Here is a 21,822-nt window from a genome sequence, read left to right as displayed (position 1 = left end):
ATTCTCTGTGTCTGCCCTGATTTCTGCTTTTTAGAAGGATGTAAGTCATATTGGATTAGATGTCTACCCTACTCCAGTATGCCTCATCTTAACATAGATAATTACAACTACAATGCCCCTATTTCAAATAAGGCACATTCTGAGGTGCTGGAGGTTAAGACTTAACATATTAATGGACGGCACAATTCAACCCATACCAAGAACGAGCCACACAAGCAGGGTCAGCTGACACACATGGTTAAAGAAAAGCACCCCAAGAATGTACCATAGAGGAATCTAAACAAGGCTTGTTACCCCACTCAGACTCAGTTTCCCCAGCTGTCACAGGAAAGGAGCCTCCTTCACCTACCATGGCTGTTTTGAGGGTCAGAGGAGATAATGTAGAGAAAGCTCAGGAAACTAAAAAAACATGAGTTTTCATTTTTATTACATTATTTCATTAATTAAAAACAGCAACTCCCATGAGGGCTGTGCTACACTCTATCACATTCCATTCTCACCATAACCCTACGTGGTGAACATCCTCATTTGAGGGGTAGGGAGACAAAGACTTAGATAGGTTCAGTCATTTGACCCAAGGGCTCAGAAGAGGCAGAGCTAGAACTGAAACTTGGGGCTGTCAGGGTCCAGAGTCTGGGCCCTTCCTTATTCTGAATGTCTCTGGTATTAGAGCTGAGTTCTGGGCAGTAGTGAGACTGAGGAAAGGGCAAAAGAAAGAGGATATGCTTTATTCTAAGGAGGACACACCAATCTGTTGAGTCCCGTAGATGGAGATTTAGTGTAAAAGCAAGTAAGCATGGTGTTGGTAGAGGATGGGAGAAAAAGAGAAATAAAAATATGAATAAAACCGAGTCCATGCCCTGGAGCAGGTGGGAAAGCAAATAACAGATATCAATAGTGAGCTTGGGGAGGGGGCTCAGGAGGAGAGCAGTGGCGACAGGGGGCAGGTGACTTTGACCTGACTTGGAATGTGCCCAGGGTTTGGACTCTGTTTTGAATATCAACTCCCCTAAGTTGTGTGGCCTTGAACAAGTTACTTACAACTTGGAAAACTCCGTTTTTTAAGGTGTAAAAAATGGAAATTTATGCTTTCCTTGTGAACAACCACCTGCCTCTTCTTTCTCCCTAAAGGACCCTATTTTTTGTTTTGCTAGTTAACACTCCCTCCCCCGCACCACCCTACCTTGTGTATCAGAGGAGGCTGGCCTGGGCACCGGCTGACCCCACTGGTGGTTGGCTCCCTTGCTGTTGATGGGGTTGCACTACCTCTGCAGTTCTTAAGTTAGAGAATAAATTTCCTAATGCTTAAGCCAGTGGAACCAGAGTTTTCTATTTGCAACCAAAAACATCCAAAATGATTTATTAACTGATAGATTTGTGTGGAATAAATGAAACATTCCTATAAAGCATTTGGCACTGCGAAATGTTAACAATTATCATTAATATAGGATGCTTTATTATGTAATTATATAGCGCTTTCTTCTTTACTTTATTAATATGTATCATGTTTCTCCGAATGCATATGAGAACATTTTTGGCCAGAACACAAGCTTCTGCTTCGTTGGTGCCCAACTCAGTTGCCAGGAAAAAAAATGCATAGTAGGTATTTAATATCTATTTCATAATTTATAGATATTATATATATATATATATGTGTGTGTGTGTGTGTGTGTGTGTGTGTGTGTGTTTTCCCCTAAGTGTAACTCTGATGGACAGTCTAACCCAGGTTCCCTTGTGAGTTGGTTGGAGACTGTGACCCAAGAAAAATGTTTCATTTTGCTGCTGAAAGTGAGTTCCCAGAGAATGTACTCTAAGTCGTTTGAAAAAGGGAAAAATGGCAGACCTTTCTAGAACTGGAAGGTGCCAGAACCCCAGGCTCTTGGGGCTACAAGGATCTGGGAACCATCTGGTCCGTCATCTTCATTTCCCAGCTGAGCCCGGAGACTGCCTCATGGTCAGGCAGATGGAGGCCAGGCCAGGACTGGAGCACAGCCTCCGGACTCCTGCTTCAGTCCCTTTCCTTTTTGTCATGACTTTCTCCACAGTCATCTTCCCTTACAACCTCTCCCCAGAGGTTGGGCTGCTGGGAGTCCATGGGGATTTGTGGGAATCCATGAGAACTTGTGGGAATCCACTTCCCACCAAGGTCGTTCTGCAGAGTCGCTGCCAGGGACCAGGTGGCCTGGCATGAGATCTGAGACTCGGCATCCTTTGTTGACTGCAAACATCATCCCTGAAGGGTCATGAAGGGCCAGGTGTGGGGAAGAGGTCTCTCCCTGTCCGAGCACTGACCAGTGTCTGGTGTGCAGGCCTGGTGAACGGGTACCATCCAGGTCAGTGCCAAGGAGAGCACACACAGCACCGACGGGCTGAGCGGTGCTGTCCGTCCCAGGCAGCTCTTGAAAGACTTTTCTAGTCTGCTCTAGGCTGGCTCTGCACATGGACTACCCTCGCCCTCACTCACTCACCTACCACATTCACAGCTTTATTCACACCATTGTTCATACCTGGATGCTCCTACCTATTCTCCTCTGCTCCCCATCCCCAAGTTGTTGGCCAGTGCGATTTAAATTTCAGTGCAAATATCTATTCCTCCATCAGAACTAACCATACACTCCTCTATGTTCCCACCATTCTTGGTCTATTTCATCATCATAAAATTTAATCCAGGATGGCTTTAGTAGGATCTTTGCTATTAGATCTGTGTTTCCCAAACTTTAAATGCATACTAATCACTTAGAGATATTGGTAAAACAGAGATTTAGATTCGGATGGTCTAGCCTGGGATCTGGGACTCTGTATTTCTAACAAGCTTCCCAGTGATGCGGACACTGCTGGCCTGTGGGCCATACTTTGAGTAGCAAATATTAATACAGGATAGGGGCATAAGTACTATATAAAGGAACTAAAGTCAAACAGAGCTAAGGAGGGGCCTGCTATGTGCTACCCGGGGCTGACCAGAGATGCAAGCAGACCACAGGGAGCTTCTGGAACAAAGAAAATTCCTGAAAAGGTTGATTAATAGTCCAGCTGGAGTGGCTCAGTGATTGAGCATCAACCTATGAACCAGGAGGTCACAGTTCGATTCCCAGTCAGGGCACATACCCAGGTTATGGGCTCAATCCCCAGTGTGGGGTAGCCTATCAATGATTCTCTCTCATCATTGATGTTTCTATCTCTCTCTCCCTCTCCCTTTCTCTCTGAAATCAATTACATGTATAAATAGCTACTCACCCATACTTATTATTTACCCATACCATACAGGGGAACAGACCACAAAATATACCTTGTAAAGGTTAAAGTTAATCCCAATGTTTTGTTCTATTCTTTATTTCCTCATACCAGCAGTCTTCCATAGAAACTATAAGCAGATATAGAAGCCCAGCCCATAGAGACAGTTAGGGTGTCTCTTCCTTCTCTTGTAAGGAGAGTCAGCAACTCTGTCGGTGGAGTGGCTTTTCTTGCTTATCCTCTCTGCTCGAGAAACTTGTTTCCACTTTAACCTCTTGTCTGTCTGGCTCACATTTCTTTTTAATATATATTTTGTTGATTTTTTGCAGAGAGGAAGGGAGAGGGTTAGGGAGTTAAAAACATCTATGAGAGAGAAACATCAATCAGCTGCCTCCTGCACACCCCCCACTGGGGATGTACTTGAAATCAAAGTACATGCTCTTGACCAGAATCGAACCTGGGACCCTTCAGTCTTCAGTACAACGCTCTATCCACTGAGCCAAACTGGTTGGGGCCTGGCTCACATCTTGCATTCTCTCCTGCTCTTGACTTGGGGCCGGATTCTCCCCTGGGGACTCACCCCTCCAGCATCAGTACTGCTTTTGAGTTGCCTGAGAGCAGGTGCCATGTCTTTTCATCTTTTTAAACACCACCTTATAGCACAATGTCTGGCTGATGATAGGTGGTTAACACACATTTGTTGAAGTGGCTAAGTTATTGGTGTTGCCTTTACGTGTGAGTATGTGATCTGGGCAGTATTAGGAAACTGTTGTTGCTGGGATGGCAGAAAGTGAGGTGACACAGAACTTGGGGGTCATGGGAAGGCAGGATAAATCCTGAGTTGAACCAAGACCTCAGCGTTACAGATCCAGAAATTCAATTTCATCCGTCTCTTTAGGTTCTGAAGGACTGATTGGTTTAATACATAAACCAGAAGGCCAATTTATTCACTAATGTTAGAGGCCATGTCTTTCCAGTGACTGAGTTGCTCATGCCTGCTAATGAGATACCTCCACCAACCATCCACGTTCCCCCACCCCCGCCCTTTTTGCTGGGATCAAAGTAGCTAGGGATAATTTAGCTCAGAACATTGACTCTGAACACAGATGACTAATGAACGTGTGGGAAAAATAAAGCAGATAAAGGAAAAGCTTGAGAAATTGTCCCTGTTCCAAAAAGGTTACACTTTCATAATAGAATGCTCATTTTCTCCCCCGTAGTCTTTCTCCTTGGATGGCACTGGATAAAGACAGATAAAATCTGTTTCCGGATTCCATGTTGACCAGCCACTCCTCCTTCAGTCAACACATCCTTCCACTAGGAAGCCCAGCTTCAACATAACTGATTCGCTCACAGCTCTTTCTAAAGCATCTAGTCTTGAGGACATATGCAAGTGGGCATTTTCATGGCAGGCAGCATGTGTGTGGCACCCAGAATCTCAGGGTGGGGATGCTCCTGCAAAAATATTCCATTAATTTGATGCTGACTCTCCTTGTCCCCCAATTCTGGGGACCCTTCTTTTGGCTTCTTCTCTTGACAGTTCCACTGAGGCATTGGGCAGAGTGGGACAGATTGAGATCTAGTCAGTGGGCTGGCCAGAAAGCTGGGCTCTTCTGCAGCCTGGGAGCTGGCTGGGAAAGGGGCCTACATTGGACTCACCAGTGGTAGGAGACACGTCTGATTTCAAATGCAGAGACTTTATTCATTAGGGCAGGGTGAAAACTTAATAATCTGTATTTTACAAAAGTTCTCAGGTGATTAGATGAGTGGCAAGGTTCATACTTGTGCCTACAAGGCCCTGCCCCTAGCGGTGAGCCAGTGAGTGGCCAAGTGTCCACAGGAGTACCAAGAGGGTCGCCTAAGGTAGAGGTCTTTCTTGTAGGTCATGGAACATCAGTTAGTGAATTTGGCATGTGCTTCCTCCACATCTTAGGTGGATGCCCCATCAGTGATACCTCCAGATCAATAGGGGGAGCTCTTGCTTCTGCCACATTTGTGTAAGCAGAGTCTTCTGATCTGCATTCCTTTTATTTTTGAGTATCAAACCTGCTGCCCAAACCAGAGATGTGTCCATTCCTTTCACCCTTTTAGATGACACTTCCTTTTCTTATTCAGATGCCACCCCTGTTATTGGCTGGAAAGAAGAGATGAGCAATTTTCACTCAGTTGTCTCTAATTGAATATGAGTTTCCTAATTAAATTAAATTCCTAATTAAATTAGGATCCTAATTAAATATCAGGACTGCCCCAAATTAGATCTCTGAGGGACACACATGCAGGACTTGGTAGAATCTTTGAGACCATCTAGTCTACCTGTACCAATGAATCCCCTCTGCCTGTTGCTCAAAGGTAAATAATGTTTGCAGATAAGTTCTCTGCTGCATCATCACCAAGCTCTTTGCTGGGATTACACTCTGCCTTGGGTTTATACCAATTGCCATCAGTGGGGGCAATATCACCCCCAAAAGGGTAACATACTGTGATTTTAGATATTACAATGGTTCCAGGAGGCTATAGGAAATAAAATATACCATATAGCTATGGTATTAAATTTTAATGGGGACATTTGTAATAGTGTCAACAATAAAAATAAAGTTAAAAAATGTTTTCATGGGGGGAGGTGATAAGGGAACACATGTTGAAAAAGTTTCTTAGAGGGGACAAAAACTAGAAAAGGGTTGAGAAACAGATTTATGCAAAGGGGTCTGTGTCTGTGGCTGATAAGTTAAAATTATGCCAAGTCATCTACATCCTTTTACTCTGCATCTCCTGTGTCCAAGGACAAAGAAGTCAAAATTAAATTCTCTAACTGCATAGCTCTGGTCATTTGTTCCACTCATATAGCTTTAGCTCTGAGCATTAGTGGCCTTGCACCATTTGTATGTATCTGTCCCATCTTCATAACTAATTAGAAAACCTTTTAGGGTAGAGACCATGTGCTCATTTGACAGTTCATTAATTTATCCATGAAACATATATAATTTATCCATTAATTCATCTATCAAACACTCATTGCACACCTCTAGGCATAGATTCCAAAGGGACAAAGAATGCAGGATATGGTCTCCAACTTGAAAGACTTCCCAGTAAGAAGAGAATGGTGGAACAGTGTGTCAAGCATAACATTGAGATGTGTATAAGTTGCATAGAGAGAATCTTTCCCATTTGGGAGGAGGCAGTGCTTGAGCAGAGCCTCGAGGGAAAAAGGAGTTTCCCAGGTAAAGAAAGAATGTGGAATAGGAAGAACATTCCAGACCAAACTGAAAGCTTCCAATATCCCTGGAGATGGTACAGGTGGGAAGGGACTAGGAATGAGGTCAGGCTAAAGCAAAAGGCACCTTCAAGCTTATTTTAATGACATGGACTTTACCCATAAACAATGTGATGCCACTGGGATATTTAAATTACCCAGTGGCATAATTAACTCTTCTGACTGCAATGTGGATACGAACAGGTGAGAACTGGAGCCCGGTTAAGAGGTGTTGCAACAATGCAGAGTTGGTGATGCCTGGACGAGGATAGTGGGTGGGTTTTGGGAATCCAGAGAACTTGCTGAGGATGTGGGGGTAAGTAAAAATGGGTATCACCACTTTGAAAGGAGATTCATCACTCTCTATTAAAACCAAAAAACAGGAATAGTCTGTGATTCAGAAATGTCAATTATGGTTACCTACCCTAAAAATGAATATCTGTTCAGTGTTGTTTGTTTAAAAGAATCAGACCAGCATGTTCATTGATAAAGAACTAGATAAAGAATATGACATTAAAAGGAATGAGCAGCACCTCCCGATAGCAAAAAAAATGGTTCTATATCCAACACATTCTATGGCTGAGTTGAAAAAAAGCCAGTTGTAGAATGATACGTACAAGTGTTGATGTCCTAACAAAAACTCATTTTGGCATATAAAGAGCCCCTTTGCAGACAACTGCTTTTCCACTTTCTCACCCTACAGTGGGCTTGTTAGGCATGGTCTCACCCACCCACACAGCACTTCTACTGTCTTCTTATTTCCTTAAAAAAAAACTAATATCCAATTGATACAAAATAACATTTATAGAATGCCTATCCCGGTGCTCACCACCAACTGTAAGAACAGGAAAGCCATTGTCATTATTTCCAATGTCTTGTGTGTCCCTCTTAAATCGATCCTATCCTTCCCCTCTTGGAGGTAACCATTTGCCTGAACTTTGTTGATAGTTTCCCATATGTGTTCACATCGTTCAGCTTTGTGTGTTTTGAGCTTTGGCATCCTTCTTTCACTTAGAGTTATATTTCTGAGGTTCCATTTTATATTGGTCAGAGTTCTGCAGAGAAATAGAACCAAAAGACCTATGAAAAGGAGACCTATTATGAGGAGGTGGCTTGTGTGATTATGGGGACAGAGAAGTCCCACCATCTGCTGTCCCCAGCTAGAGACCTGCTGGTGCCATTGCAGTCTGAGCCTACAGGTGCTGGTGGTACAAACCTCAGTGCAAGGGCAGGAGAAGACCTATGTCCCAGCTCAGTAGACAGGCCGGAAACAAAAGGGGCAAATTCCTTCTTCCTCTGCCTTTTGTCCTATGTGGGCCCTCAATAGATTGGATGAAACTCATCCATATTGATGCGGGTAAACTATTTTAATAAATCCACTGATTCAAAAGTAAATCCCATAGGTACACCCCAAAACAATGTTTATTTAATCTGGGCTTCTCACAAGTGAACATTTTTCTGTCAATTCTCAAGTAATCAGGCACTAGTGTGTTTACTTGTGGCCCTTAAAGACTATTTATACCCAGGAAAATATGGTTGTACCTAGTGTTTGTATGAGGTTATATGTGAGGACTCATAAGGGATGTACTCTACATTGTGTATTCTCTGTGCTTCCTCTGAGTTCTTCCTTACATCTGTGAATTTGGGAGGGAAATAAGGAAGGTAGCATCAGCATCAAGGACAAGTGGGAGGAGAAGCAAGGGGGACCCACGGCATAGTCTCTGAGAAGGGCAGAGGCCCAGGCATTGTGCTGGAGAACATGCTTATATCACTATTTGGCAATGGTTGGTTAGTTATCAATGAACCAGAGCAGAAGACCAGACGGAAACCATGACACCCACCCCGCCATAACTTTGGGTTTCCTCCAAAACCATTTCCCTTCTGAATGTGGATGCAATGAGCTGGATAGAAGATATAAGTCGACTTCAGGAAACTCTCTCCACACCCTAGAGCCTGAGGAGGTCATTGCCGACCCTCTCGCCTCTGCATCTGGTCAGACCTGTCTTCAGTTCCATGGGAGGCTTTGAGGGCCATCTGTACCCAGGGCTGTCTCTCTTCCTCTATGGACTTTATCACGCACGACTCGTGTTCAGGGCCCTGATATGCAACATCCCCGTTCAGTATCCCCTACGCTGTCCCCGGAGCAAAGGAAGATGGGCCAGGCTGCGGCAGATACACTATGTTGGCTTGGTGAAGATACTGAGCGCCTGCATTTTAGTAGCCCAAGAGCTGCATAGCATCCCTGGACAGCTTGTGTTCATCAGCAAGATGTATCACCTGAGGAACTTCATGTACCGCAAGCAGTGGCAGCATCTCACTCAGTACATGACCTTCTTCCTGAGCGGATGTGTAGATGTGGTGAGCCAGAACCTGCTGCTCCAGCGGTGTGCTGCTCTGGAGCAAGGTGCCCAGGTCCTGGGCATCTCTCTGCTTCTGCCCCTGATGGTATCTCACACACAGGACACAGAAGGCGTGGAGCTGCGGTCTCACATCTTGCTCATCCAGGCCAACTTCCTGCTCATGCTTGTGGTCATTGCAGAATTCTGGGCTCCCAACTCGCTGCATCTCTGGGTGATGAAGGCCTTTTTGTACATGATTCTCGGCTCGTGGCTGATGCAGATAGGCTTTATGCTGTACAAACCCATCTCGGGCCATAAGTGGATGGACGATGACAAAAACGACATTGCGTTTGTCACCACTTTCTTCTGCTGGCATGTGGCTTGCAACGCCATTTTGATGGTCTGGGTCTACGGCTTCTCCTTTTGGTGGTATCGATACATTGATTGATGTCTGAACCTGGGCGGGCCCAGGATGGTTCCTGTCAGCTGCACATTCTGGAGAAATTGAGGGAAGTGGAGCTGGCAGAGACGAGGACCAGGTGCCCTTCCTTCAGAGGTCCCACCTGATACAGGAGACTCTTCTAGGACGGGCAAGCCCCCTGTGCCCTTCTGGCTTCTCTGTCTCATTTGCTGAGCCGTGTGCAGAGGAAAGGTGATAGGCATGTAACTATGACCTTCACTCAGCTCTCCGAGTATTTCCCCTACCTCTCCTCACTCTCTTCAGCTCTAGCCAAGGCAGTCTGCTCACCCTGCTCCCCTCTGCACTCTCATTCCCCTCCAGAAGAATGGGAAAATAATATATTAAAACTTGCCTTTGGGTCTCGATAAGTATCTTTCACCCACCACACAGAATACTAACTAGTCATGTTTAGTACATCATCATAATTTACATACTTTATTACATCATGATAGTTTACCTCTCATAATAACCACCTCCACACCCGTCCTCTTTATAGATCTCTTCAATACTCATACTGAGTTGGAACTGCCATTTTGAATATATAGAACTGTTAGAACTGTTACTGAATTCTTTGTTTTGATTACTTTATAATTTGTCAAAAGGAAAGTCAGGACCTTTTTATCAGCTTTATTGAGGAATATTTAATAAAAAAAATCACACATACTTTATGTATATATTTTGGTGAGTTTGGACCTATGTGATACCATGGGACAATATCCTCCTCAGAGGCCAGTGGAACAGAGTAACACCCCACATGCAGTGAGGCTCACAAGGGCTCATCTGCTTCCAGAATTTCTGTCTCTCTCTCCCTGAGTGTGTTCTGTAAGATCTTCTATCTGTGTATACCAGTCCATTGCTCTGTACATACCTCAGTCAATTACCAATTAGAAGACCCACATGGACCCACTCCTTTCTGGTTTTCATGTATAATATAATTCAATGGCTTGCTTATCTCACACGCTTTTCTTTTTAATTCTACAGCTACCCTATGAGATCGATTTATAGATGATAATCTAAAATTCCAAGGAAGTGGCTTCTGGTGACTAGTTATTTTGCTATGCCACATCATGCCATAGCTGGGTGTCAAGGAGGGTTGGAATTCAGAAGAGTAGAGGTAAATTATTGGGGACTTGCAAAACTGTCTCTGCGTCACCATTCTGCTTCTCTTTCTACTGTTCCCAGGAGATGGAGCATCTGTCAGATGTATTCCTAAGGTTCCCAACCATCTGCTGAGTCTCCCCTGTGAAGGAAAACCACCATTGTTCTGAGGTTGCAGCTTTAAAATGGCAGCATCAGTCCCCATTTGGACTTCTGATAGGGGTCTGGGATTTTCCAACAGTGAAGGCTCCCAGTTGTCTCTTCATGGAGGATTCCCTGGCCAGCCCTCCTGGCCCCCCTGCTTGGCAGGGTAATCCAGATTTCTCCAGGCTTCTGGGCCTGTGGAGTTCTGGCCCTTTGTTCAGCTTCTGTGCTTCTTCCTGGTCCTGGTGACCAGCAGAAGTCAGCAGTTTCCTCTGTAGGTTCTGCTGTGTTCCTGGTTGGCCCCTCTGGTCCCATCTCCTTGGGTTTCTCCCCAGAACCTTGGGCATCTTTCCAAGCCTTGCCCAGTCTTGTGTCTCCTCCTTCCTCTAGCCTTGCTGAATCTCCTCTAGTGAGCTGAAGTTGGGGTGGTAGGAAATCTGCTATATCCTTTCCTAGCGATACAGCAAAACTCTGTTTCCTACTTCACTCAGGCCTCCTTTTTTTTTTATATATTAAGAGCATATTTTGTATTTTTTTTTAACCTAAAATTATACTTTTTTTTGCTGTTATAATCAGACCTCATCTTGAGGGAATAGTTTTGACTAATTAAGGGATGTTGTTTACAAGGAGAGATAAGCAAAGCCCACATATTAATATTTTGAGATATTTTCACTCTACAAAGGTAAAAATTGAAGAGATAGCAAAGCTACAAGTTGTCACATTTCCAAGGACTTTTGAGGTCCTATGATATATAGATGAGCTCATTCTTGAAGTAATTTAATGCTTAGGAATATTATGGCTCACAACATGTATCTTTCAAATAAAATAATAAATATTAACAGGGGCCTACAGAGCCACCAAGGATTATTAATGGGGCCTGAGATAATGATGGAATGGGCAGGCTTCCTGTTTAAATGATAAAGATATTTCTTTATTCCTACATCACAATATGTATGTTCACTCTGACAGTAACCTTAAACTTTGAAATATAAAACCAACTGAAGATACATTTTGGAAAGGACAAAACAAAAACAAAAAACACAACAAATATGCTTTTGTAGAGAAAGGTGTCGTCTGCACCACTATCCACCAGAGGGCACTATCTCTACATGTGCCCCTTGAAGCATTTGCTTTCCATTTAGTATTGAACTGTCCATTTAATAGAAAGAGGGAAGAAAAATACAGAAGCAAGGGTTAACTAAGAATCAATTAATATAATGAAGGTCTGTGTGTTTCCTGTTAAACTTAATGTGTGGATATGATAAGCATAATATTTTAATAGCTACAGATTATATTTTTAGATCTATAAACAGATACATATAAATAGATATCTATACATATATAGATATATAGATATGTATGTATCTCACAAACACAGCAGTGTAAATATCCCTTTAACTAAAATGGCTGCTTTTTAGCAATCTTATAAAAATCATCAGAATGCTCTTTTTAGTTTATCTATAATAATAAAAGTGTAATATACAAATCGACCGAACGGCCGAACAGTGGGATGCCCGTCCGGACAACATTCCAGACAAAGCCGGGGTTGAGAAGGCCTACTCTTGCACGAATTTTGTGCATTGGGCCTCTAGGCAGATAATAAGCATGCAGTAAGTAGTTGGTGAATGATTAAACAAAGAATCTAGTACAGTAGCATAGATGAAATGTCAGTTTAATTCTGACCTTGGTTTTGAAGGGTAAGTGGAAATTTGTTAGAGTAGTTCAGGCAGGCATTCTAAGGTCTTATAAGTTCCTGTACTCAGACACCTAACTTGGCATTGCAGTTCCAGTGATGGGACTTCATGGCCCAGTGGTTCCAGAGAAAAATATTGAGTTCCTGCCCCCTGGGGAGGGTGACTAAGGCAGAGCCACACAAAATTCCTTTATGGTCAGTTTGAGAATGTGCTTTTCAGAGATGAGACTTGATTGAGGACCAAGTATAAACCCCTAGTCTTATTTCTTTTTCATGGAAGGTACTTAGCTAATGTTTCCTGTTTCCCTTTTTAAAGCCAGTGGAAAATGAGATAACCCACAGCCAACCAGAGGAAACTATCTGGAAAGGAGGGGAAGAGGTGGAAAACAAAACTTGGATCTTAGGTTGAATTTTCCAGCTTATATAAGAGACATGTCATTACATATTCATTGATTACTTGTTACATTTCTAGAAGGATATTATATCCAAAAGACACATAAAATCAAGTGAAAGAGGCAGAACTTAAACTTAGGACTTAAACTATCATTGGATAACAGTGACAAAGAACCTGTCAGTGCGCACAAAATAGTATGGACTAAAGGCCTTAGTATGGGAAGAATCTGATACATTCAGGGGGATCCAGGAGATTGGGTCACATAAAGACTGGTAGAATCTGGAACTCTTTAGAACAGGTGTCACTGCGCATTCTCAAAGAGCTGGGTTCTGTTGATGGGACTAATTCTGCCCCTAATCAATCGCAGTGGCAGGAGGAGCATGGCAACATGAGCAATGCTGGTGAGTCTCTGAGGGGGAGGGCTCCAGGGCTTTGAGTCCCCAAAAAAGGCAAATCACTCACCTTCCCACTCATTAATAGGTCTAAGTCACTCAGGGACACCACGAGTGGCTCTTAGTTATTCATGCTGTCTGTTTTCCTTTGTTCTGCTCTTGTTTTCCCCACTCCATCTTCCCCACCTTATGCCACCATATATTTGAGGACCTTATTCATAAGACAACTAAGTAAAATGCAGATCAGGCCATCATGTGTCATCCCTCCTCCAGGTAGAAGGCTAGCATGAGGTTTAGGATTAAGGGGTGGTGGAAGATGAGACTGGGAGGGAACCCAAAAGCCATATCTGGTGAAGCTCAGATACTATACTAAGGAGTTTGACTTTAGGACATTGAAGAGTCTTTGAAAGGTTTTAACAATAATAATATCAAAATATTATGGCGGTAGTGTGTGAAGAGTGCTTGGAAAGGAAAGAGCCTGGAGCTAGGGAGGTGATTTTAAGAAACAGATGGAGTAGTCTAGGTGACAGGTGACAAGGGCCTGAAATAAGGGAGTGATTTACTTTATGGATGGAGAAGAGAGGTCAGCTTCCAGGGATATGTAGGAGAAACCACAAGGCATGGTCCTTCATTGAATGTGAGAGTATTAGAGAGGGGGTTGGGGGAACAGAGCAAGAGAGGAATCAAAGGTGATTTTCAGGTTTCTGGTTTATGGTAGATCATTGGATAAGTTGTGGTTCCGGTAACAGAGATTGGAAATATGGGAAAAAGAGCAGGTTGGAATGAAAAAAAAAAAAAAAAAAAAGGTCAGATCAGCATTGAAAATATTGAGATGAAGGTGCTGGTGGATGCTTATGTAGAGATGTCACATAGCTCTTTGCACATTTAGAACTAGAAAAAGGGAAAGAAGTTTGGTCCAAAAACAGATTTTGGAATCATCCATATGGCACAGGATAAATAACTCAGGGAATGCTTATAAAAGGAAGATCAAAGGGCTGAGAAGGGAGAAAGAAAAACATGGATATAAATTCACAAATCAAACACTTGCCCCACAACCCCTCCTGGACTGTGGGCTCTCAGACACTACCCACGGTCACCACCACCTTTCAGAATGGCCAACAGGGGACCTTCCTGTGGCCTGAGCCAGGAGATGCGGCAGAAGATTGAGAAACAGTACAATGCAACCTGGAGCAGATCCTGATCCAGTGGATCACTGCCCAGTGTGGCAAGGATGTGGGCCAGCCCCAGCCCAGGCGTGAGAACATCCAGAATAGGCTCAGAGATGGCACACGGTGCTGTGTGAGCGCATTACCAGGCTGCATGTACCCTGAGGGGCTGGCCCAGTGACGAAGACCCAGGCTTTCTCCATGGCCTTCGAGTGGATGGAGCAGATGTCGCAGTTCCCGTCAGCAACCAAGGGCTACAGCATCTGTAGCACCGACATCTTCCAGACCGTGGACCTCTGGGAAGAAAAGAAATTGCCTGTGTGCGGAGGACACCGATGAAACTGGGTGGACTGGCAGTAGCCTGGGGTGATTTTCTCTGGGGATCCCAACTGGTTTTTAAGAAGTCCAAAAAGCCCTAACTGATTTGGCTCAGAGGATAGAGCGTCGGCCTGCAGACTCAAGGGTCCGAGGTTCGATTCCGGTCAAGGGCATGTACCTTGGTTGCAGGCACATACCCAGAAGGGAGTGTGCAGGAGGCAGCTGATCAATGTTTCAAACTCTCTATCTTTCTCCCTTCCTCTCTGTAAAAAAGCAATAAAATAAAAAATAAAATAAAAAAGAAGTCCAAGGAGACCTCTCAGAACTTATTGGACAACGAGCTGCAACAGGGCAAGAACGTGATTGGGTTATAGATGGGCATCTACCACAGGGCATCTCAGGCAGGCATGACTGGCTATGGGATGTCATACCAGTTCCTCTGATCCATCCTTAGCTCTGTTCCTGCCCTCTCTTGGATGGCATATTTTTATTTTATTTTATTTTATTTTATTTTATTTTATTGTTTGTTTATTTATTTATTTTTAGCAGTGACATTCCCTAGGAGCCTCTGGAACTCTCAGGTTCCCCTCAGCCAGGGTGGGGGCCTGGACTGGTGTGTCTCCTCTGGGGGTGCCCAGTGGCAGCCTTTCCCTTGTGCTTATTAATATGTTTCCTTCTCCAAATCACAAAACCTGGACCAACTGACCAAAATTTAGGGCCTTTTCCTTCTCCTTCAAACCTCTCCTCCTCAGATCTCCGTGTCTTCAATCCATTCCTTGGCTGGGCCTTTGGGCCTTCCTTCCACAAATAAGCCTCGCTCACAGCTGTGGCTGCAGGGACTTAATTTATAGGGAGGGGTCTGTGGCAGCTGCCACCCCTGCACAGCTGGACCAGGCCCTCCACACACTGAAGGAAGCCTCCCTGGCAGAGGCCCTCCTGGCCCCTCATTTTCCATTCCCTTCACTGTGGCTAAGGGGTGGTGTGAAGGGAGAGAGGAAGAAGGGCTTCCCACTATGGACTGGGGCTTGAAGTATCTGAATTTGCTGATTTAAATAAATAACCTCTGTGTTGTTGGTTTTTTTAATTACAACACTAGGTGGCCAAAAGAATTGATCTGTGGAACAGAGGGCAAGAACTGACATACTCTGCAACAATAGTGTTTGATTATCTGAGCTATTTCATTCTTATTATATGAAGACAATAATCATCAAATGTCATCAGGAAGAGTTATGGAAGTCTTGTTTAGTTTTCTTATATGATCTTATATGATCACTAGAGGCCCGATGCACAAAATTTGTGCAAGGGGCTTGGCCCTTGCAGCCCCAGCTGCCTGGACCCTCGCAACCCCAGCTTCATCTGGAAGGTTGTCCATATGGTCGTTCTGCTGTTTGGTCTAATTAGCATAATAGCTCTTTATTATATATGATAACTACACTTTAGTGGTGGTGAGTGGTACTTACTATTCACACCAGATGTTTAGACTGAGGGATAGGACTAATTATAGTATATAGGTTGCTTATTTTATAAGTCTTCTATTATAAACTTTAGGTATGATGGGCAAATGTAGGAACATTGATAGAACAATTAGTTTATTATTCACTAGTTGAGCATTGTGTTCTAAGAGCAGAGGTAGTGAATTAAAGTTAACCTACAGGGGTCACCTAGCCCATCTGTGGTCTCGATGGCTTGACTTTGTAATATTCAACCTTTATTGCCTCAGATGAACTTGTACAGTGCAGTGATCAAGCCTGAGGAGAATGAAAATATTATGTATGACCAGATCAATATTTAGAAAAGCTCTTGTTGGGTTTAATGTTGAGCCCAACCCAGGAAGTTATGTGTTGACTGGAATAAATGTAGATTCTTGCCCTTGGTTTCTGAAAAGTGACTGAATGAATAAGCGATGGGGGAGTTAATAGTGAAATGAGAGAGCGCCCAAAGCTAACCCCACTTCCGGCCACACTAATAAAACATGCAACATGGACAACAGTTGTCTGCTTTCTCCCCTGGGGCGAGTGCAGACTGGTTGAGTTGTGCTAAATATTCCAACCAACAAAAGAGGAACCAGATTGCAAGGAGGCAGATGAAGAATTGCTTAATGACTAGCAAGGGAGGTTGGAGATAAACAGACGGTTGTGATGTCTTCATACATTTGAGGACACCGTCCCGCTGTAGAGGACTTAAATGAATTCTGTGAAGCTTCGGAGGGTAGAATTTCTGTGAATAGAAAGAAGATAAAGGAAGGCAGTGCATAGTAGGAAGAATCTTTCTAACCTGCTTCCTCTTTTCATAAATGGAATGGCAGCTCCGGGAGGCAGTGAGCTCCCCACAGCTGGGGGTGTGAAAGCAGAGGGATACTGTAGAGGAGAGTCCCGAAGATGGCAGGAAATAGCGTTGGATGACGCTGAGATTTGGTGATGTGAAATGTCCCATTCAGTTGCTTCATTTTCTCATCCTGAGTACAATTCTGGTTCATGAGTGTGTTTGTTTTTTCCCCCCATATAGAGATAATCTGTTCTACAAATCTCATAATTCTGCTGGAGGATGAAATCTTTGCTGATTTTTTCAACACATTTCTTTCTCTCCCGGTAAGTTTTCTCACTCGGACTTAAATCTGCATGTTTCATCAACAGACTAATAGTGAATCTCACTGAGACATATGCCTTAAAACACACACACAAACACACACACACACACACACACACACACACACACACACACAAAAGTATCAAATAAAAACTTCTCAATTTGAGCAAGTAAATATGAATTAGAATTTCCTCTAACATATCCAGGAGCTTCCCATCATTGATATAATCTAATCCTAAGTCCCCACCTCCTTCATTGCCTTTACCTGCCCGTCACACCCTCTGTTGGTACCCAGTAGTCTACCCAAAGGAGCATCCCTAGTATTCTTCCTCCTCTGCGCCTCTGCGTAGTTTCTGTAGTTCCACCTACCAGAGTTTTAACCACTTTTCAAATATCTACTTACATCCTGTCCTCCTTAAGGAATTCCCAGGCCCTTCCAATGGGACTTATTTTCCCTGCTTCTGTGCCCCTTAGCACTTAGCAACTAATAAAATGTCCTAGTATCACTTCTGAAACCTTTCATGCCACCGGCAGAGGTAACAGTAAGCATGAGGATCACCCCAAAGACCTGCTCTTAGGATGTCTCTTTCTCTTTCCTCTTTTTACCATGTTGCTGGCACCACCATCCACTCAGGCAGCCAAACCTGTTACCCCAAAACTCCTCCCTTCTTGTTACCACCTCTCCCCAACGTTCAAACAGGGACAAGGCCTGGCATTTTGCCTTGTAAAAAAAATCTCTCCTATCTGCCCCATCCTTTTTACCTTTAGATCCTATCTCCTCTCATCTGGTTGCCTAGTTCACTGCTCCATGACAACAGAGAACAGTAGGCTAGAATTAGCTATCAATTTTACATGCTTAATGCCCCCATAAGTAATCTGTACCCCTAATCTTCACATCCTCGGTCCTTTCTACTTTCTCCAGCTCAAGAGTTCAGGCAAATCCAAAGCTGTTTCTCTTTATGAAAGACTTTAGGCCTTTCGCTTTCGCCAATTAGTACACAAAATACACAAAAGTTAATGCCTCTTAATATCTTGGGCTTTGGCCTTTGCACACAGGCATAATAACTCCCAGGTTGAAGCAGGGTGGAGCCAAAAGATAAACAAATCTTGTCTTTTAGACTACTTTGGGTGTTTTGGGGCAAGGCAAGTTGATTCAGTGGAGTACATATAAGGATGAATGTCCCCTGAAATAGGAAAGCAATGGGACTAGTTATAGCATACTAGAGGCCCGATGCACCAAGATTTGTGCAAGAATAGGCCTTCCTTCTCCTGACTGCCGGCGCCATCTTTGCTCAGGCCCGGCCTTTTGGCCTTTGTTTCAGCCTGGACTGCCTTTCCGCCTTCCCATGCTGCCCAGAGGCCCAGAACTGCTAGGGCAGTGCGGAATGGCAGTGACGCAAGCGTCCACCCGCCCCCATCCCCTCACACCCCTCCCCGGCTGCTTGGCATCTGAGTATGGAAATTAACCTGCCATCTTTATTATATTTGGGTTAATTTGCATACTCCTGATTGTCTAGTGGGCATCGCAAAGGTACAATTTGCATCTTTCTCTTTTATTAGTGTAGATAGGTTGTGAATTTTAGAAGTGTTCCATTATAAATTTTAAGTGTGATGGGCAAATGTAGGGACATGGATAGAACAATCAGCGTATTGTTCACTAGTTGAGCATTGTGCTCCCAGATGAGGCCAGTTGGCCCAGGTTCTGTGAGTTTGGAGAAGGAAATGTATTGTGCTCACCTCTTCCCCTGGGGTTGCAGATGCCCCATGACATGTTCGTGAGGAGAAGGTCTACCCCTTTGGCTGTTTCCTAGTTTTCTTTTGCAGGTTTTCGGTCAGACACCATTTTATACAGTTGAAAATGCACAGTGGAGCTTGTGTCCAGAAATACCTCATGACTTCGTGAGTAAGGGCCTTACTTCAGTGGCGGCGGTATTGGGGTGGGGGTTTGAGGGAGCTGAATTGGAAGTGAGGTTGGGAGAGGGAGAGGGAGAAAGGAAAGCAGGTGAGTAGAGCAAACAGTATCAAGCCAGTTAGACATTTCTCCTCTGTGCATTCTTATTACTTAGCCAAGAGGCTCTGCTGAGTTCTTTCTGTTATATTCCAGTCCATGGTTAGCAAATGGGACTTCATCCCTCATGCTCACTGTGACTGTTGGGTGGTAGATGCTTGAAGCACTGTGTTGAAAAGAACTTTGAGGCCACACCTAAGCCAGGAAGAGTGTGGGAATGGATTGGCAATGCCTGACGTGGGTGTGGGGTAGGCACTCACAGTCCATGGGCCACCTAGTAATTTGCACTCTAAGGTATAGCTCAAGGGAAGATGCCACTCTGCAATTCCTAATGCCTACTCTACCACTTTCCTCCAGAGAGTTGTCTCACTTTTTCCTCTTTATATCCTTTTTTCCTTGTTGTCATCCATTGTCTTTCTCTTTTCCTTCTCCCCTTTCCTGTTACTACAATAATATCCTTTTCCACCGTATAGATGTTAGACATACCAATGGCTTCCACGTGCCCTTCTGGCGGCAGGTAGTCTCAGAAAAGTCATCCTAATCCCTGCTCACAGCAAGGTTTTGTTTTCCCCCGGAATCTGGAGAGCTGGGAAAGGCACCCCACTCTGGTGGTTACATTTAGTATTCCTAGAACCCTGAAACTTAAACATTTTAGTTTTTTTCCTTCTTTCTCTGGTGGCTCCGTGTCTCAGGGATCCATCCTGTACTCTAAATGATGTTACATGTGAGTCTTTGTGTGTCTTTGTACACGTTATGCAGCTGATATGGGTTGGGAGCCTGCAAAATATTATAAATGTGCTTACAAAGAAGCACGTTGAATCGAGTTATGACTCAACACCAAAGACCAAAGTCTCTTCCGCTCCTCTCCTATCAAGCAAGACTTAGATCTTATTTCAAAATATGTCTTTTTATTGATTTCAGAGAGGAAGGAAGAGGGAGAGGGAAAGAAATAGAAACATCAATAGTGAGAGAGAATCATTAATCAGCTGCCTCCTGCATGACCCCCACTGGGGATTGAGGCTGAAACCGGGGCATGTGCACTGACCGGGAATCGAACTGTGACCCCCCTGTTTCATAGGTCAATGTTCAACCACTGAGCCACATCAGCTGGGTGACTTAGATCTATTTTTTAGAACAACTTTACCCACAGAGATTTCCCCCCCCTACCAATCCATTCACTCCTTAGGGAGCCTCAGTTCAAGTCTCCAGTTTCTTTAGGTTCTATTTTTAATCTCTGGGCCAGATTCAGCAAGTGTTAGGTTATTTGTTGCCCTTTTCTAAGATGCATTTCTTAGTAGTTCAGTTCCATTTCTCTTTTCTGTTCCTATTTTGTTTGGACTCTAGATTCCAAAGTACAAAGGATTATTGAGCTGGTTGGGAAAATACCGGTTACCTTTCTTCTGTAAAACCAACTTGTGTTTCCATTACATTCTCTGTCAAGAGCTCATCAGTTTCATTAATTCCCCAGAAGGAGGTAAGCATGAATGTGTAAGTATAGAGAAATATGGGAAGCCAGGCTGCCTGTTAGTCCTATAGTAGCATACAAATAGTGACTATCTTTGTAGCCTTAGATGTACAGGTGGCTCAGTCTGTGTTGTGACCATAGGTAAAATCTTGTGTTGGAAAATTGTTACTTAGATCAATAAGCAGGAGTCTAATGGGTTGGCTATTGTCACACTACATTCATAAATGAGAGAATTAATGGTGGCCACAGAACATGACAAAATTGCCTAAACTATATGCAAAATCAAACATATCTCACCACCTTCATTGCCACCACCTGGTCTAAGCCACCATCTTTTCTCACCTGGCCACTGAAATCATCTTAGACTCCTTGCTTCTGCTTTTGCTCTGCTGCTCAAGGCAGTCAGTGTGAGCCTTTCAACATTTAATTCAGATTGTGTCATTCCTCTTCTTACTATCCACCACCCCTGCACCAATGGCTTCTTTCTCAGTGTGAAATCCAACACCCCTACGATGGCCTTCAAGGTCTGAGAGACCTGGCCTCATTTCCCTTCTGACCTCATCTCCTCCTACGCCCCTCCTCAGTCCCTCCATTTCCACCACATTGGCCCTCCTGCAGTTCCTTAAACATATTAGACATATTTCTCTTGCAAGGCTTTGCACTGTCTGTTCACTCTTCCTGGTATGCTCTTCCTCCATATCCACATAAGCTCCCACTCTCATCTCCTGGAATCTCTGGGAAGTTCTCACCTCCTCCATGAAGACCATAACATCCACTTGTCCAATCCCTAGCACTCCCAGCCCTTCTCTACTTTTTCATTTTTTCCTGTAGTGCTTCAACTTTTCCAGATAATGTACTTGTTCTACTGATTATTCATTGTCTGTCTCATTCACTAGATTTTAAGCTCCCTGAGTGCAGGGGTTTTTGTTGTTTGCTAATGTATCCCAAAACACCTAGAATGGTACTTGTCACTTAGTAGACATGTAGTAAATATTTGTTGAAAGAATTAATGAATAAAGCCTCCATCTAGGATTGAATTGGTAAATTTACTTTCAGCTCAACTAACCAAAGGAAATCAAATATGCTCCACCCAGGGAAGGTTAAGATTCAGGAGATACCATTGAGTAAAATGTTGTAACAAATCACTGCTATGCTCTCTCTCTCTCCTGCGATACACATATTGGGGAAATCAGATTGGTAGAATTACTCTCATGAGGGAAGGCAAAGGGCCTTGGTTGGCAGGCGTTTTTGATTTTGGATTGTATGTGTGCTTGTGGG

At 43.8% G+C, this 21,822-nt stretch overlaps 2 protein-coding genes and 1 pseudogene across 2 annotated transcripts in view; all 3 read left to right on the top strand.

Moving 5' to 3' along the window:
* The first annotated feature begins 8,494 nt into the window (after positions 1–8,494).
* LOC118721309 (transmembrane epididymal protein 1) lies at positions 8,495–9,372 on the top strand. Its single transcript, XM_036442148.2, has one exon. The coding sequence runs from the start codon at positions 8,495–8,497 to the stop codon at positions 9,266–9,268; it is 774 nt and encodes a 257-aa protein (XP_036298041.1). The 3' UTR covers positions 9,269–9,372.
* A 3,925-nt stretch (positions 9,373–13,297) lies between these two features.
* Positions 13,298–14,590, top strand: LOC118721686 (annotated as a pseudogene).
* A 2,318-nt stretch (positions 14,591–16,908) lies between these two features.
* Positions 16,909–21,822, top strand: part of RGSL1 (regulator of G protein signaling like 1) — a 37,865-nt gene continuing 32,951 nt past the window's right edge. The window contains exons 1-3 of the mRNA XM_045583157.1: positions 16,909–17,073; positions 18,896–18,970; positions 20,424–20,553. Of these exons, the coding sequence (XP_045439113.1) occupies positions 16,960–17,073; positions 18,896–18,970; positions 20,424–20,553 (319 nt within the window). The 5' untranslated portion in view covers positions 16,909–16,959. The remainder of the gene's footprint in view (positions 17,074–18,895; positions 18,971–20,423; positions 20,554–21,822) is intronic.

The sequence above is a fragment of the Pipistrellus kuhlii genome, unplaced genomic scaffold (genome assembly GCF_014108245.1).
Source record: "Pipistrellus kuhlii isolate mPipKuh1 unplaced genomic scaffold, mPipKuh1.p scaffold_m20_p_18, whole genome shotgun sequence".
NCBI classification, from domain to species: Eukaryota; Metazoa; Chordata; class Mammalia; order Chiroptera; family Vespertilionidae; genus Pipistrellus; species Pipistrellus kuhlii.
This window is presented reverse-complemented; position numbering and strand designations above follow the sequence as displayed.

What these genes read in the sequence shown, in the direction of transcription:
- LOC118721309 (XM_036442148.2), top strand. Translation starts at nt 8,495, where the DNA reads ATGGGAGGCTTTGAGGGCCATCTGTACCCAGGGCTGTCTCTCTTCCTC.